This window comes from Giraffa tippelskirchi, chromosome 1 (genome assembly GCF_054371585.1).
Source record: "Giraffa tippelskirchi isolate mGirTip1 chromosome 1, T2T-mGirTip1v1.2.pri, whole genome shotgun sequence".
Classification (NCBI taxonomy): Eukaryota; Metazoa; Chordata; class Mammalia; order Artiodactyla; family Giraffidae; genus Giraffa; species Giraffa tippelskirchi.
The window spans coordinates 27,651,373-27,669,316 of NC_137275.1; the positions used below are offsets into that span (position 1 = coordinate 27,651,373).

Genomic DNA, 17,944 nt, shown 5'->3' on the forward strand with positions numbered 1-17,944 from the left:
AGCCAAAGTTGGAAAAGCTCTATACATTCAGTGAAAACAAGATTCAGAGCTGAGTGTGGCTCAGATCATGAACTCCTTATTGCCAAATTCAGACTCAAATTGAAAAAAGTAGGGAAAACCACTAGGCCATTCAGGTATAATGTAAATCAAGCACCTTATGATTATACAGTGGACATGACAAATAGATTCGAGTGATTAGATCTGTTAGAGGGCCTGAAGAACTATAGACGTAGGTTTGTAACATTGTACAGGAGTTGGTGACAAAAACAATCCCCAAGAAAAAGAAATGCAACAAGGCAGAATTGTTGTCTGAGGAGGCCTTACAAATAGCTGAGAAAAGAGAAGCGAGAGACTTCCCTGGTGGCCCAGTGTCTAAGACTCTGAGCTCCCAATGCAGGGGGCCTGGGTCTGATTCCTGGTTAGGGAACTAGATCCTACATGCCACAGCTAAGACCCAGTGGAGCCAAAATATATATATATATTTAAGAGACGTGAAAGGCGAAAGTGAAAGATATATCCAACTGAATGCAGAGTTCTGAAGAATAGCAAGGAGAGATAAGAAAGAAAGCCTTCTAAAGTGAACAGTGCAAAGAAACAGAGGTGGCAAGAATATACAGACCAACTGTAAAAAAAGATCTTAATGACCCAGATAACCACAATGGTGTGGTCACTCACCTAAAGCCAGACATCCTGTAGTGTCAACTCAAGTTGGCCTTAGGAAGCATTACTGCAAACAAAGCTAGTGAAGGTGATAGAATTTCAGCTGAGCTGTTTCAAATCCTAAATGATGATGCTGTTAAAGTTCCGCACCCATGCCAGCAAATTTGGAAAACTCACCAGTAGCCACAGGACTGGAAAAGGTTTTCATTTTCTATCCTAAAGAAGGGCAATGCCAAAGAATGTTAAAACTACCACACAGTTGTGTTCATTTCACATGCTAGCAAAGTAATGCTCAAAATCCGTCAGCCTAGGCTTCAACAATATGTGAACCGAGAACTTCCAGTTATACAAGCTGGATTTAGAAAGCCAAGGAACTAGAGATCAGATTGCCAACATCTGTTGGATCACAGAAAAAGCAAGAGAATTCTAGAAAAACATCTACTTCTGCTTCCTTAATATACTAAAACCTTTGTGTGAATCACAAAAAACTGTGGAAAATTCTTAAACAGATGGGAATACCAGACCACCTTACCTGTCTCCTGAGAAATCTGAATGCATGTCAAGAAGCAAGTTAGAAGAACTGGACATGGAACAATGGACTGGTATGGAATGGTTAAAAATTGATAAAGGAGTACCTCAAGGCTGCATATTGTTACCCTGCTTATTTAACTTATATGTAGAGTACATCATGCAAAATGCCAGGTTGGATGAATCACAAACTGGAATCAAGATGGCCAGAAGTAGTATCAATAACCTCAGATATGCAGATGGAAATATTTTTTACTATTAATACTATTTCTACTATTATACTACTATAATATTTTCTACTATTTCTACCCTAATGGCAGAAAGCCAAGAGGAACCAAAGAGCCCCTTAATGAAAGTGAAAGAAGAGAGTGAAAAAGCTGGCTTAAAACTCACTGTACAAAAACCTTAAGATCATGACATCTGGTCCCATCCCTTCATGGAAGATAAGATGGGGAAACAATAGAAACAGTGACAGACTTTCTTTTCTTGGGCTCCAAAATCACCTGAAGATGGTGACTACAACCATGAAATTAAAAGATGCATGCTCCTTGAAACAAAAGCTGTGACAGCCTAAACAGCGTACTAAAAATCAGGGACATCACATTTCCGACAGAGGTCCATATAGTCAAAACTATGGTTTTTCCAGTTGTCATGTACAGATGTGAGAACTGGACATTAAGAAGACTGAGCACCAAAGAATTGATGCTTTTAGACTGTGGTGTTCGAGAAGACTCTTGACAATCCTTTGGACAGCAAGGAGATCAAACCAGTCAATCCTAAAGGAAATCAGTCCTTATATTCATTGGAAGGACTGATGCTGAAGCTGAAGGTCCAATACTTTGGCCACCTGATTCATAGAACCAGCTGTTTGGAAAAGAGCCTGATGCTGGGAAAGATTGAGGGCAGAAGAGTAGGAGGCCACAGAGAATGAGATGGTTGGATAGCATTATCAACTCAATGGACATAAGTTTGCGACATTTCCAGAGACAGTGAAGGACAGGAAAGCCTGGTGTGCTTCAGTCCATCTGGTCACAAAGAGTCAGACATGACTGAGCAACTGAACAACAAGAACAACTACAGTGTCATTTCCAGCAGAGTAAAAGATAAAAGTCTTTAAAATGCCCTGTGGGACTTCAGGTAATCAAGACCACTGATATGCTATCTGAAAGTGATTTTCTACTATTCTCAATCAAACTGGCCTACATAAACATGCCAAAGAATGTTCAAAGTACCACACAATTGCACTCATCTCACAGGCTGGTAAAGTAATGCTCAAATTCTCCAAGCCAGGCTTCAACAGTACGTGAACTGTGAACTTCCAGATGTTCAAGCTGGATTTAGAAAAGGCAGAGGAACCAGAGATCAAATTGCCAACATATGTTGGATCATAGAAAAAGCAAGAGAATTCCAGAAAAACATCTACTTCTGCACTATTGATTACGCCAAAGCCTTTGACTGTGTAGATCACAACAAACTGTGGAAAATTCTGAAAGAGATGGGAATACCAGACCACCTTACCTGCCTCCTGAGAAATCTGTGTGCAGGTCAAGAAGCAACAGTTCGAACCGGACATGGAACAACAGACTGGTTCCAGAATGGGAAAGGAGTACATCAAGACTGTATATTGTCACCCTGCTTATTTAACTTATATGCAGAGTACATCATGTGAAATGCTGGGCTGGATGAAGCACAAGCTGGAATCAAGATTGCTGGGAGAAATATCAATAACCTCAGATATCCAGATGATACCACCCTTATAGCAGAAATGGAAGAAGAACTAAAGAGCCTCTTGAGGAAAGTGAAAGAGGAGAGTGAAAAAGCTGCTTAAATTTCAAGATTCAAAAAACTAAGATCATGGCATCCAATCCCATCACATCATGGCAAATAGATGAGGAAACAGTGGAAACAGTGAGAGACATTATTTCCTTGACCTCCAAAATCACTGCAGATGGTGACTGCAGCCATTAAATTGAAAGACGCTTGCTCCTAGGAAGAAAAGCTATGGCCCACCTAGACTGTATATTAAAAAGCAGAGACATTACTTTGCCACCAAAGGTCCGTCTAGTGAAAGCTATTGTTTTTCCAATATTCATGTATGATTGTGAGAGTTGGACTATAAAGCTGAGCACAGAATAATTGATGCTTTTGAACTGTGATGTTGGAAAAGACTTTTGAGAGTTCCTTGGACTGCAAGGAGATCCAACCAGTCAGTCCTAAAGGAAATCAGTCCTGAATATTCATTGGAAGAACTGATGCTGAAGCTGTAGCCCCAATATTTCGGCCACCTGATGCAAAGAAGTGACCCTGATGCTGGGAAGGATTGAAGGCAGAAGGAGAAGAGGACATCAGGGAATGAGATGGTTTGATGGCATCACTGACTCGATGGACATGAGTTTGAGCAGGCTCTGGGAGTTGGTGATGGACAGGGAAGCCTGGCATGCTGCAGTCCGTGGGGTCGCAAAGAGTCAGACACAACTGAGTGACTGAACTGAGAGGAAACGTGGGTACTTTTGGAAGATCAGCAAAAATTTCTAGGGGGCAGATACTATGCAAACAAATTCTATATCTCCAGTTTCCATTTGTGTTCTTTCCTGAAATCCATCTGCTTGAGAAAGTATCTGGTTTTCTATAGATTCTCCTTAATTATTTAACTTTACAAAAACAAAAGTCTTATCCCTTACCCAAGAGAATGTAATTATGGTGCATTGCCCCCAGATGTGAAAACTTTCAAGGTAGCAAAACCTTTCACCCTGAACAGGGATTATTTCAAAAGGGAGGACTGTCTAACAAAGGCTGGAGACTAAAAAAATGAAATCGGACTTTTTCTGAAGAAAATTAAGTCTGATTTGGCTTATAAGCTTGTCTCTAAGCAGTGGTTTTGTTAGTTAGGCTATTGTGACATTTTCCATAAACTGAGTATCATTGTTTTGACATATATTTAAAATGCACATAAAATATTTAGATAGCTTCCCAGGTGGCACCAGTAGTAAAGAATTTGCTTGCTAGTGCAGGAGATACAAGAGAAGTGGGTTTGATCTCTGGGTCAAGAAGATTCTCTGGAGGTGAAAATGGCAACCCGCTCCAGTATATCTTGCCTGGAGAATCCCATGGACAGAGGAGCCTGGTGGGCTACAGTCCATGGGGTCTCAAAGAGTCCAACATAACTGAGCATCTGAGCACAGCTCAGTGTTCTGTAAATGTATACTGTTGTTAATTTATCCCCACCCGGGATCTCCGCACATAAATTTGCCTTGTTTCCTTTTACTACCATAGTAATCAAATTTTGCAATGGAAAGTATTAAACCTATGTTTTTCTACTAGAGGTAGACATTTTATAGAATATATTCTTAGGATAAGCATTTTGTAATTTTCATAGAAGGCTTTCAAATTACCTTTCCAAAAACGTTAATATTTGTACCAATGGCAGTGTAGGAAAGAATTCATTTTCCCAAACTTTTGCTATCTGATACCTCTTATAATTTACATTTCCTCAGCGATTATGGAGTTATGTATATCTTTATCAATCATCCATTTTGAAATGAGGTTGTCTTTTATCATTAATTTGATCTTGACATTTAAAAGTATTATCTTTTCTTTACAGTGATTTGAGTATGATTTTGATCAAACAGTGAGTTGAACTAAGATAACTTTGAATTTTTTGGTATCCCAGTACCTTTATGATGAATGACATTCTGTGACAACATTTTTCCAATGAAAATTCCAGTGTTATAATTCTGTTTTATTGATTCTTTAACAGTTAAGGGAAGAAAGTCGAAGGCTGGCTTTGGCTGCCAAACGAGAAAAGAGAAAGGAGAAGAGACGAAAGAAAAAGGAAGAACAAAGAAGAAAACTAGAAGAAATTGAAGCCAAAAATAAAGAAAACTTTGAACTCCAAGCTGCTCAAGAAAAAGAAAAGCATAAAGTTGAAGGTATTTTCTCTAAATCGTCTAATTTGTTTCATATAATGCTTTCTATTCAAAATTATATTTCATTAAATATAAATAACTTAAGATCACATTAAATATCAGTGTGTCAAGATAACAGTAGATCTTTTATGTTATTAAACCCTAAAGTATCTATATGCTCTTTTTATTTATTGACTTCATCCCAACTTTTTATTGTAAACAATTCCAAACCTACACACAAGTTGAAAGAATGATAAAACAAATACCTTGAATACCCTTCACCTAATTTAAAAACAAACATTTTACTATAGTTGCTTTATCTTTTTCTCTAAGTATATATACTTATTTTTTCCCTAAGCTCTCTGAAAATAAATTGCAGATGTCTGATATTGCACCTGGAATAAATACATAAAATCATAAAAAAATTATCAGTACTTCCATAATTTCATCTACAGTCAAGACTATGTTCAGATTTTTCTTAAATGAGGAAATTACTTTTAATTACTTTCTAACTAAAAATCATTTGAGGTAAGGATATTGTTAGAACTATTGTCATTCAACCACCAAATATATATGGTGTGTATGTGTGTGTTTCCCTCTCCTCCAGTCTTTTATTTTGAAAAATTTCAAGCTACAGAAAAGTTTAAGAATTAGTATGATGAATACCTGCAAGTCACCTAGATTCATATAACATTGTGGCACATTTATAGTTTTCCTCTTTTTTTTCTGAATAGTCTTATATATGTTGTACACATCATACAAAATTACCCCCATATACTTGAGCTGCTGCTGCTGCTGCTGCTAAGTCGCGTCAGTCGTGTCCGACTCTGTGCGACCCCACAGACGGCAGCCCACCAGGCTCCACCGTCCCTGGGATTCTCCAGGCAAGAACACTAGAGTGGGTTGCCATTTCCTTCTCCAATGCATGAAAGTGAAAAGTGAAAGTGAAGTCGCACAGTCGTGTCAGACTCTGTGAGACCCCACGGACTGTAGCCTACCAGGCTCCTCTGTCCATGGGATTTTCCAGGCAAGAGTACTGGAGTGGGTCACCAATGCCTTCTCCATATACTTGAGCAGTATTTCCCAAAAAAGAACATTATTTTACGTAATCACAGTAACATTATTACACTTGAGAAATTTAATAATTACGAATAATATGTAATATATAGTACATACTCATTCCCAAAATATCTCCAAATTTTTTAAAAATGTTTATTTATGTATTTGTCTGCACCAGGTCTTAGTTTCAGGACACAGGATCTTTTTTTAGTTGCAGCATGTAGGGTCTTTACTTGCAGTGTGTGAGATCTTGTCTGTGGCATGATGGATCTAGTTCCCTGACCAGGAATCAAACCTGGGTCCCCTGCATTGAGAGTGTAGTGTCTTAGCCACTGGACCATCAGGAAGAGCCCCTGAAATATTTTTTTATAACTTCCTAGTATATGTTGTTTAGAACTTAGGAACAGAGAGGAGAATAGATAAATCATATCCATCTCATTACTAGTGAATGATAGGATGACTGATGACTTTATATCTAATAGTAAGGTAGCCTCTCAGTTTATTTTTGTCAAGTGCTTAAAGCTAAATATATGCCAAGAACACTAGAACTTGCTAATTCAGTATTACTGCTTCTACAGATGAGCCTGAAGTCTTGACAGAGCCTCCAAGTGCCACAACCACTACTACCATAGGTATATCTGCAACGTGGACCACTTTGGCAGGTTCCCATGGTAAAAGAAATAATACCATAACTACAACCAGTTCAAAGAGGAAAAACAGGAAAAATAAAATTAATCCAGAAAACGTTCAAATTATATTTGATGATCCACTACCAATCTCATACAGTCAGCCAGAGAAGGTGAACGGAGAGTCCAAGAGCAGCAGTACCAGTGAGAGTGGAGATAGTGATAACATGAGAATTTCCAGTTGCAGTGATGAAAGTAGTAACAGCAACAGCAGCCGAAAGAGTGACAATCATTCACCTGCTGTGGTCACTACCACTGTGACCAGCAAGAAACAGCCATCAGTTCTGGTTACATTTCCAAAGGAGGAGAGAAAATCTGTTTCTGGCAAGTCTTCAATAAAGTGAGTTCCAATTTTTATTTTCACAATTTATAGTATCATTATGAAACATTTTGTTGAATTTTTTAATAAAGCAGTCAAATGAAAAAGACAAAGTAAGTGTTTGTTCTAAAGAAGGGACATTCTTTAAAGAATTACTATGTAATTTCTTCATTTGGATTGTTAAACTTAACTCATGATAAGTATCAGTTGTAGTTTTTCAGAGATTGTTATTGTATTTCAGTTCCGTTATAATTGACCTCTAGATACCACCTTCTTAAAATTGCCCCTTCATATTATGCCCAGTATTGGAAAATGAAAAATAAATTTCTCATTTACTCATAATAGTTATTCAAAAAATAAAGAATAAAATTATGTAACAGTTTGCTGTTAACATTAAAAAATTGTTTGTCTGTTCTATATTTAATGTGTGTTTTTCCTCCTTGTTAAAGATTGTCAGAGACTATCAGTGAAGTGACCAGTAATTCTCTCTCCACTTGCACAAAATCTGGTCCATCTCCCCTTTCCTCTCCAAATGGGAAATTAACAGTAGCAAGTCCCAAGCGTGGACAGAAGAGGGAAGAAGGATGGAAAGAGGTTGTAAGAAGGTAATTGATTATTTCTTTGTTTTTCTCATTCTTTTTATATGTGCTCTATTTCACAGAGAAGTAAGTCTACCGTATGATTAAATTCCCCTAACTGTTCCAAATGCTGCAAACAAACTGGTGGCCCAGGGCTGCCAACGGAGGCAACCTATACTATATTTTATATGGAAAAAAGTATATGTTAATACTTTCAAAACTGGTAGATTTTACATAAAAAGTTAGGTCATTGTGTGTCTGCTTCACCTGCATAGATACTGGCTTTTGGTAGTGAACTAATTTCTTTAAGGTGATAGATTGTCTTATTCTTCCTTGTAACCTTGGAGCCCAGTAGGTAGTGTCTACCACATGCTTATAAATATTTGGGGAGTGAATAAATATTGGTTTTAAACTATTCTTGTCTTCAAATCATAGAATATTTTTACTTCAAGAGTTTTAGAACTAAAATATTTTACTGTATTTTGCTTGGAATTTTTAAAATAATGTGTTAAAAAGGAAAACAGTATCCCAGAAACTGAAAGGTGATCAGATATCACCTACCCAGAAAGGATGTGACCAAAAAAAATATATAACGTACATCTCTTTTCCTGTTTTCGGCCAAGACTTCCCCTCAACCTCCATCTCTGTCTTCATCTCTGTCTGTCACACCGCTATTGAACTAATTAAAATCGTAACACCAGAGTTTATTCACATTGTTAGTTGCTCAGTCATGTCCGACTCTGCAACCCCATGGACTGGGACTCACCAGCTTCCATTATCCATGCTCTCATATAAAAATAAGATAATTCTATTTTTTGCATGCAGTTTTATTTATTTCTTTTTGGTTGCACTGGGTCTTCATTGCTGTTGTGGGCATCTCCAGTTGCAGCACTTGGGCTCCTCTTGTGGTTTGTGGGCTTCACTTGTTATAACAAACAGACTCTGGAGCACTCAGGCTCTCTAGTTGCGGGTGCCTGGGCTTAGTTGCCCCAGGGCATGTGGGATCTTAGTTCCCCAACCAAGGATCAAATTCTCATCCCCTCCTTTGGAAGGCAGATTCCCAATCACTAGACCACCAAGGGAAGTCCCTGCATACATCTTATAGTATACAAACAAATTCTTAACTAATTTAAAATAATGATCCCTGAGTTATTATGTTCTTTAAGGGAAAAGGAATTATCAGATGACTTAATTATACATATAAAAGGGCAGGGAGGCAAGGTTTTTAAACACTACCATTTTAAAAAATTCTAATTCAATATTTAATCTACTGTGAATAAATAATTTACTTATTCACTGCAGCATAATTGGCTCATTCTTTTTATTGAGAGTTGTACTGTTTTTCTTTTAGAAGTATTCTTTAGTTTAGACTGGTAAAAAATTTATATCTACCCTTCCTGAATCTGAGTAATTTTGTGTTAGGTGGGTTTTGCTTTTTGGAATTCCAACAGGCTTTTCTGTTTCCTCACACAACTAAACATACCTTAGCAAGTGTCCATATTTGTGGATAATCATGAAGGCCTGTAGAAGAATGCAGGAAAACGGTGAATTTTTAATATCCTTTCAGTTATATATTGGGTATTAAAAACAAGAATGTAAGTCAGGCACCTAAAGGCACTCACAAGAAACCTTTCTTAACTCCTTGGGCTAGATTAGACACCCCTATCAATGTGTCTTTATGATACCCTGTTACATGACATCGTGTTATGATTTTCTTACTTGGTTTCTACATAGTCAATATATGTGGGTGGGAACCCGTCTGTTTTATTTGCCATTAGTATTTGCGTTTACACAGTGTATGTCTACATGGGTGTGCTTTATAGATCATAATGAAGGATAAAAGTCAAAAAAGCAAACAGTTTTTGGTAATGAGATGAGAAACTCATTCTTTCTCTTTTTTTCTGTGACTCTAAGTTGCCTTGTATCATTTAGGATGAGACTAGGTAGAAGAGGCTTTTTCAACAATGTTCTGCATTTATAGAAACATATTTTAGTATAAATGTCTTAATTACAACCACTGATATTTATGATTTATCTTAATTTATTTTTCCAACCATTAAACAGGTCAAAGAAAGTATCTGTTCCATCAACTGTGATATCCAGAGTGATTGGAAGAGGAGGCTGTAATATTAATGCTATTCGGGAATTCACTGGTGCACACATAGATATTGATAAGCAGAAAGACAAGACGGGAGACCGGATAATAACTATAAGGCAAAATTTTGTCTCTTTTTTTTTCCCCTTTATATTTATTGCACTAGAGCTTAAAAATTATAGATAAACATTTGAGTTTTCAATGGAACTTTGTATTTAGTAGCATACTTTTAAATGAGAATTTGATTTGTGTTGGAGAAAATAACTCTTACAATTTGTTTTTCTAATTTATATGTTCTTAATGAATTATTTCAAAGGACTTTAAAAAAATTTTTCTTTTTTGTGTGTATGACAAAGATTTGAATAATTTTTCCTTATATAAACATTTAATAAGGCAGTCTTAAAACTTATTCTGAGAATTTTTAAGAAGGAATGGATTTCTAACACATTTTAGTAATTTTCCATCTTTCTCTTAAATTAGCATTTGAGATTTATTATTCTCAAATTGTATCCATAGAATATGAGCTCAGCAATAGATTTAAATCTAAAGTAGATATTTGTTTTGAATTGAATATTTGAGTATTTCTGTGCTGTAATATCCTTAAAATAAAGATGATATTGTAAGAAATCATAAATTTGTTTGTAATAGACTGGTGCCATTCATGGTATTAGAGGGGCTGATAGTTTAACAACTTGCCTCAACAGGAAGAAGCAATTAACTCACTCTGTTTTATACTTATCCTCCTCTCCTATCTTTTTTATGCTTCTCCTGGGGTAGTTGTGGTCACACTTGCCTTATCCAGAGAAGAGGGAAAGCAGAAACCCTTTATGAGTAATTTCCACCTCAGGGTTTCCATAAGGTTTTCCTGTCAGTCACATATATTCCTAAACATTGAAGACTGGGTTTTGACGTTATGGCCATTGTTGGCATTATCAGGATTCTTCTCTCATGAGACATCTGTCCAAAATAGTTACAATAATCACTCTACTTATAGAGAAACCAGTAGTAAACATGCTGTAAATAGAGTCATTTTACATACCTGAATTTAAAATAAAAGACTGTTTTCTTACTCAGTGATATTATTGTTCTTGCTTAATTGTACTGCTTTTAAGATTGATCAATTGTTTAACTTAATGGTAACAATATAGATTATGTAGGACTTTAAGTGCAGTGATTTTTCGATCTAGAATGTATTTCACAGTTGGAAAATGATTGCTTAGCCTGAGGAAACAATAGTGAAATTAAATTTTTTGAAAAGAAGTAATTTGTTTCTCCTTTGAAAAATATAGTGGTGTGTTGGACCAGTTTATCTCTTTGCTTGCAAAATACCTCAAAAATAGAAAATTTTCTGCTTGACTTTTTGTCTGTTCTCTGTATATATGGGCATACATATGCAGTGCACACACAAATGAATTTAGGCTTTATGTATCTTAAAAAGGGGAAATTAGACCTAATTTTTTTTTTTGGTCAACTTGTAGGGGTGGCACTGAATCAACAAGACAGGCAACTCAGTTGATCAATGCTCTGATCAAGGATCCAGACAAAGAAATTGATGAACTCATTCCAAAGAATCGTTTGAAAAGCTCCTCAGCAAATTCCAAAATAGGGTCATCAGCACCTACCACCACTGCTGCTAACAGCTCCTTAATGGGAATTAAAATGACGACTGTAGCTCTGTCATCAACATCTCAAACTGCCACAGCACTTACTGTGCCTGCAATTTCTTCTGCATCTACTCACAAAACCATTAAGAACCCAGTGAATAATGTGAGGCCTGGTTTTCCAGTTTCTCTTCCATTAGCATATCCTCCTCCACAGTTTGCACATGCTTTGCTTGCTGCTCAGACTTTCCAGCAGATCCGTCCACCAAGGTTGCCCATGACCCACTTTGGAGGTACTTTTCCACCAGCTCAGTCCACTTGGGGTCCTTTTCCTGTCAGGCCTTTGAGCCCTGCCAGAGCTACTAACTCGCCTAAGCCTCACATGGTGCCTCGCCATAGCAATCAGAATAGCAGTGGTTCTCAGGTGAATTCAGCAGGTTCTTTAACTTCAAGTCCAACAACTACAACCAGTTCATCAGCTTCAACGGTGCCTGGTACATCTACAAATGGCAGTCCGAGTTCACCTTCCGTTAGAAGGCAGCTTTTTGTCACAGTTGTGAAGACATCCAATGCCACCACCACAACAGTCACAACCACAGCAAGCAACAACAGCACTGCACCCACAAATGCCACATATCCTATGCCTACTGCCAAAGAACACTACCCAGTATCATCCCCATCTTCCCCGTCACCACCAGCGCAGCCAGGAGGAGTTTCTAGAAACAGCCCTTTGGATTGTGGAACAGCATCTCCAAATAAAGGGGCATCTTCCTCTGAACCGGAAGCAGGTAGTCCACCAGTAGTAGAAACAACAAACAGTAGACCTCCAAATAGCAGCAGTTCTTCTGGGAGTTCATCAGTTCATTCTACTCAGCAACAGCCTCCGGGATCTGCTTCTCAGGAGCCAAGACCACCTCTTCAGCAGTCTCAGGTTCCTCCCCCGGAAGTCAGAATGACTGTTCCTCCTTTAGCAACCACAAGTTCTGCTCCAGTGGCGGTGCCTTCTACTGCCCCAGTGACTTACCCTATGCCTCAGACACAAATGGGATGCTCCCAGCCTCCTCCTAAAATGGAACCCCCTGCTATTAGACCACCCTCTCATGGCACAACTGCCCCTCACAAGAATCCAGCTCCAGTGCAAAATTCATCTGTTGCAGTCCTCAGTGTCAATCACATTAAAAGACCTCACAGTGTTCCCTCCTCTGTCCAGCTACCTTCAACCTTAAGTACACAAAGTGCTTGTCAAAATTCAGTACATCCAGCAAATAAACCTATTGCTCCTAATTTCAGTGCCCCCTTACCATTTGGGCCCTTTAGCACATTGTTTGAAAATAGCCCGACTTCTGCTCATGCCTTCTGGGGAGGATCTGTTGTTTCATCTCAGTCAACACCAGAATCTATGCTATCAGGAAAATCCTCATATTTGCCAAATTCAGATCCCTTGCATCAGTCTGATACTTCTAAAGCTCCAGGTTTCAGACCACCATTACAGAGACCTGCTCCAAGTCCCTCAGGTAAGTTTCTATTTTCTGACATTCTACACCTGCTCATTTACACAGATGATGCAAAAACTCTGGTTATTTTTTAATATTTGTACTCTGACTGAGCCAGATCGACAAACTGTTGTACTAAATCAAATGCTGTTGTGAGTATTGAGCGTATTTAGTATGGCATTATTATTTTTTTAAATCTTTTTAGAAACTGCAATGGACTTTACCTTAAATTTACCATAAGTAAATTTCTTCATCAGATACATTTTTCTCTCTCAAAACAAAAAAATTAAGTCTCTTATATTTTAATTTAATAAGGTAATGCCATCAAAAGTTTGCTTTTATTTCAAATAAAAAATACCACATATTTTTAAAATTTTATTTTACTTCCACTTTACAGTCAATTCTACCTTCAATCTGCAACGCCCCCACCTCTGATATCCACAAATCTGATCTTTTTCAACAAGTTTGTTTGTTTTAAATTCTACAATAAATGAAAACGTAAACTTTATCTTTCTCTGACTTGTTTTACTTAGTTTGGTGCCCTCATGGCACATCCATTTTATCAGAAATGGCAGAATTTCCTCCTTTTTTAAATATATATATGGCTGAATAATACCCCCCCCACACACACACACACAGTGGAATATTCAGCCATATTAAAAAAAAAAGTGTATGTGTGCCACAACTTCTTTTCCATTCATCCGTGAATGGATACTTAGGTTTTTTTCCATGTCTTAGCTATTATAAATAATGCTATAATGAACATGGGAGTGTAGGTATATTTTCAAGTTAGTATTTTTGTTTCTTTTGAATATATTTCCAGAAGTGGAATTGCAGGATCCTTGTGGTAGTTCCACTTTCAGTTCTTATGAAGATCCTCCATCCTGTTTTCCATAGTGGCTGTAGGCTGATCATATTTCAAGTACTTACTTAATGAGCAGATACAGCCATATTGGACAGCGCAGATGTTGAACACACCTGTTAACATAAAAAGTTCTATTGGGCAGTGCTGATATTTAAAGAAGATCTAAAGATCTGGTTTTGAGTGGTTGCTTTTTCTTTTTTAACTTTTTACTTTGAAATATTTTTTTATAAAACAGTTCTATAATTACTCCAGTTTCCCCTAATGTTAAATCTTACATAAACATGGAACAGTATAATTAACTAGACTGGCGACTTGATTCATACTCCACAATTTTCCTATAATGTTCTTTTTCTATTTCCATGCTCTACTGATGTCTAAAAATATTATTTACGCCTTTACAGAAAGGTTGCCAACTTGATGTATGTTATTGAAGAGATGACATTCTGGGACTAATGGGAACTGATTGTTACGTTTACCTGTTAGCACATAAATATAATGTAATGAACATGATCAGTAAATATTTCTTTGCTGGGAGTTGATTGAAACATTTTTTGTGTATTTTCAAAAGCAGTTTTTCTTGAGTACTAAAACAATAGAATCAATGTAATTTACTGTAAAGCTTCATACGCTAATACATTGGTAATGCTTTTTTTAAAAAATTTTATTGGAGTATAGTTGATTGACAATGTTGTGTTAGTTTCAAGTGTACAACAAAATGAATCAGTAATATATGTACATATATCCACTCTTTTTAAGATTATTTCCCTATATAGGCCATTACAGAGTAGTAAGTAGAGTTCCTTGTGTTGTACAGTAGGTTCTTATTACTTATTTTGTATACAATAGTGTATATATGTCAATTCTAATCTCACAATTTGTCCCTTACCCCCTGGTACCCATAAGTTTGTTTTCTACATATGTACAGAGCTACATCTATAACTTTATTTTTGTTTTGTAGATAAGTTTTTTTTATTTATACTCTTTTTTTGAATTCCATATACAAGCTATATCATATATCTGTTTTTCTCTGTCTGACTTCACTCAGTATGACAATTCTAGGTCCATCCATGTTCCTACAAACGGCATTATTTCGTTCTTTTTTATGGCCAAGTAATATTCCACTGTACATACGTACTGCATCTTCTTTATCCATTCCTCTGTTGATGGACATTTGGATTGCTTACATGTCCTGGCTATTGTAAATAGTGCTGCAGTGAACACTGAGGTGAATGTATCTTTTCAAATTATGGTTTCTCCAGGTATATGCCCAGGAGTGGGATTGCTAGGTCATATAGTGTGTTAGTCGCTCAGTCGTGTCCAACTCTTTGCAACCCCATGGACTGTAGCCTGCCAGGCTCTTCTTGTCCATGGCATTTTCCAGGCAAGAATACTGAAATAGGTTGCCATTTCCTTCTCCAGAAGATCTTCCCGACCTAGGGATCGAACCCAGGTCTTCCACATTGCAGGCAGATTCTTTTACCTCTGAGCCACCAGGGATCATATGGTAGCTCTGTTTTTTTTTCCTAAGGAACCTCCATACTGTTCTCCATAGTGGCTATACAAATTTACATTCTTACCAATAGTGTAAGAGTATACCCTTTTCTCCATACTCTCTCCAGCATTTATTGTTATTGGGCTTTTTGATGGTGGCCATTCTGACCAGTATAAGGTGATACTTTGTGTAGTTCTGATTTGCATTTCTCTAATTAGTGATGTTCAGCATCTTTTCATGTGCTTTTTAGCCATCTGTATGTCTGCTTGGAGAAATGTCTATTCAGATCTTTTGCCCATTGTTTGACAGGGTGTTTATTCTTTGAATATTGAGTGGCATCAGCTGTTTATATATTTTGGAGATGAATAAGAAATGTTTTTTTATTTAATTTTTGTAAAGTTGGAATTTAGTGAAAATACTTTACTTTTCAAAAAATGTGAAATCTAGGTAATGTGTTCACTTCAATTCAGTTAAGTCACTCAGTCATGTCCAACTCTTTGTGACCCCATGGACGCAGGACGCCAGGCCTCCCTGTCCATCAGTAGCTCTTAGAGTTTACTCAAATTCATGTCCATTGAGTCGATGATGCCATCTAACCATCTCATCCTCTGTCATCCCCTTCTCCTCCTGCCTTCAACCTTTCCCAGCATCAGGGTCTTTTCAAATGAGTCAGCTCTTCACATCAGGTGGCCAAAGTATTGGAGTTTCAGCTTCAACATCGGTCCTTCCAATGAATACCCAGGACTGATCTCCTTTAGGATGAACTGATTGGATCTCCTTACAGTCCAAGGGACTCTCAAGAGTCTTCTCCAACACCGCAGTTCAAAAGCATCAATTCTTCCATGCTCTTCTTTCTTTATAGTCCAACTCTCACATCCATACATGACTACTGGAAAAACCATAGCCTTGACTAGACGGACCTTTGTGGGCAAAGTAATGTCTCTGCTTTTTAATATGCTGTCTAGGTTGGTCATAACTTTCCTTCCAAGGAGTAAGTGTCTTTTAATTTCATAGCTGCAGTCACCATCTTCAGTGATTTTGGAGCCCAAAAAAATAAAATCTGTCACTGTTTCCACTGTTTCCCCATCTATTTCCCATGAAGTGATGGGACCAGATGCCATGATCTTAGTTTTCTGAATGTTGAACTTTAAGCCAACGTTTTCACTCTCCTCTATCACTTTCATCAAGAGGCTCTTTAGTTCTTCTTCACTTTCTGCCATAAGGGTGGTGTCATCTGCATATCTGAGGTTATTGATATTTCTCCTGGCAATCTTGATTCCAGCTTGTGCTTCATCCAGCCCATCATTTCTCATGATGTACTCTGCATATAAGTTAAATAAGCAGGGTGACAATATACAGCTTTGCTGCTGCTTCTGCTAAGTCGCTTCAGTAGTGTCGGACTCTGTGCGACCCCATAGACGGCAGCCCACCAGGCTCTGCCGTCCCTGGGATACTCTAGGCAAGAACACTGGAGTGGGTTGCCATTTCCTTCTCCAATGCGTGAAAGTGAAGTCGCTCAGTCATGTTCAACTCTTCGCGACCCCATGGATTGCAGCCTAACCAGGCTCCTCCTCCATCCATGGGATTTTCCAGGCAAGAGTACTGGAGTGGGTTGCCGTTGCCTTCTCCAATACAGCCTTGATGTACTCCTTTTCCTATTTGGAACCAGTCTGTTGTTCCATATCCAGTTCTAACTGTTGCTTCCTGACCTGCATACAGGTTTCTCAAGAGGCAGGTCAGGTGGTTTGGTATTCCTATCTCTTTCAGAATTTTCCACAGTTTATTGTGATCCACACAGTCAAAAGCTTTGGCATAGTCAATAAAGCAGAAATAGATGTTTTTCTGGTGCTCTCTTGCTTTTTCAATGATCCATCGGATGTTGGCAATTTGATTTCTGGTTCCTCTGCCTTTTCTAAAACCAGCTTGAACATCTGGAAGTTCACAGTTCACGTATTGCTAAAGCCTGGCTTGGAGAATTTTGAGCATTACTTTGCTAGCGTGTGAGATGAGTGCAATTGTGCGGTAGTTTGAGCATTCTTTGGCATTGCCTTTCTTTGGGATTGCAATGAAAACTGACCTTTTCCAGTCCCGTGGCCACTGCTGAGTTTTCCACATTTGCTAACGTATTGAGCGCAGCACTTTCACAGAATCATCTTTCAGGATTTGAAATACCTCAACTGAAATTCCATCACCTCTACTAGCTTTGTTCATACTGATGCTTCCTAACGCCCACTTGACTTCACATTCCAGGATGTCTGGCTCTAGGTGAGTGATCACACCATTGTGATTATCTGGGTCTTGAAGATCTTTTTTGTACAGTTCTCTTGTGTATTCTTGCCACCTCTTCTTAATATCTTCTGCTTCTGTTAGGTCCATACCATTTCTGTCCTTTACTGAGCCCATGTTTGCATGAAATGTTCCCTCGGTAGCTCTAATTTTCTTGAAGAGATCTCTAGTCTTTCCCATTGTATTGTTTTCCTCTATTTCTTTGCATTGATCACTGAGGAAGGCTTTCTTATCTCTCCTTGCTATTCTTTGGGACTCTGCATTCAAATGGATATATGTTTCCTTTTCTCCTTTGCTTTTCGCTTCTCTTCTTTTCACAGCTATTTGTAAGGCCTCCTCAGACAGCCATTTTGCTTTTTTGCATTTCTTTTTCTTGG

General features: G+C 37.8%; 1 protein-coding gene and 1 non-coding gene across 23 annotated transcripts in view; one reads left to right on the plus strand and one right to left on the minus strand.

The window, feature by feature from the left end:
* The window catches only part of ANKRD17 (ankyrin repeat domain 17), a 180,789-nt gene that overhangs the window by 149,847 nt on the left and 12,998 nt on the right, over positions 1-17,944 (plus strand). For all 22 annotated transcript variants that reach the window (XM_081586784.1, XM_081586786.1, XM_081586770.1 and 19 more), the window contains 5 exons: positions 4,946-5,117; positions 6,731-7,178; positions 7,607-7,762; positions 9,800-9,949; positions 11,309-12,945. In XM_081586784.1, coding sequence (XP_081442910.1) covers positions 4,946-5,117; positions 6,731-7,178; positions 7,607-7,762; positions 9,800-9,949; positions 11,309-12,945 — 2,563 coding nt within the window. The remainder of the gene's footprint in view (positions 1-4,945; positions 5,118-6,730; positions 7,179-7,606; positions 7,763-9,799; positions 9,950-11,308; positions 12,946-17,944) is intronic.
* Positions 6,427-6,499, minus strand: TRNAE-CUC (transfer RNA glutamic acid (anticodon CUC)). Its single transcript has one exon. It is a non-coding gene; the product is annotated as a tRNA-Glu (tRNA).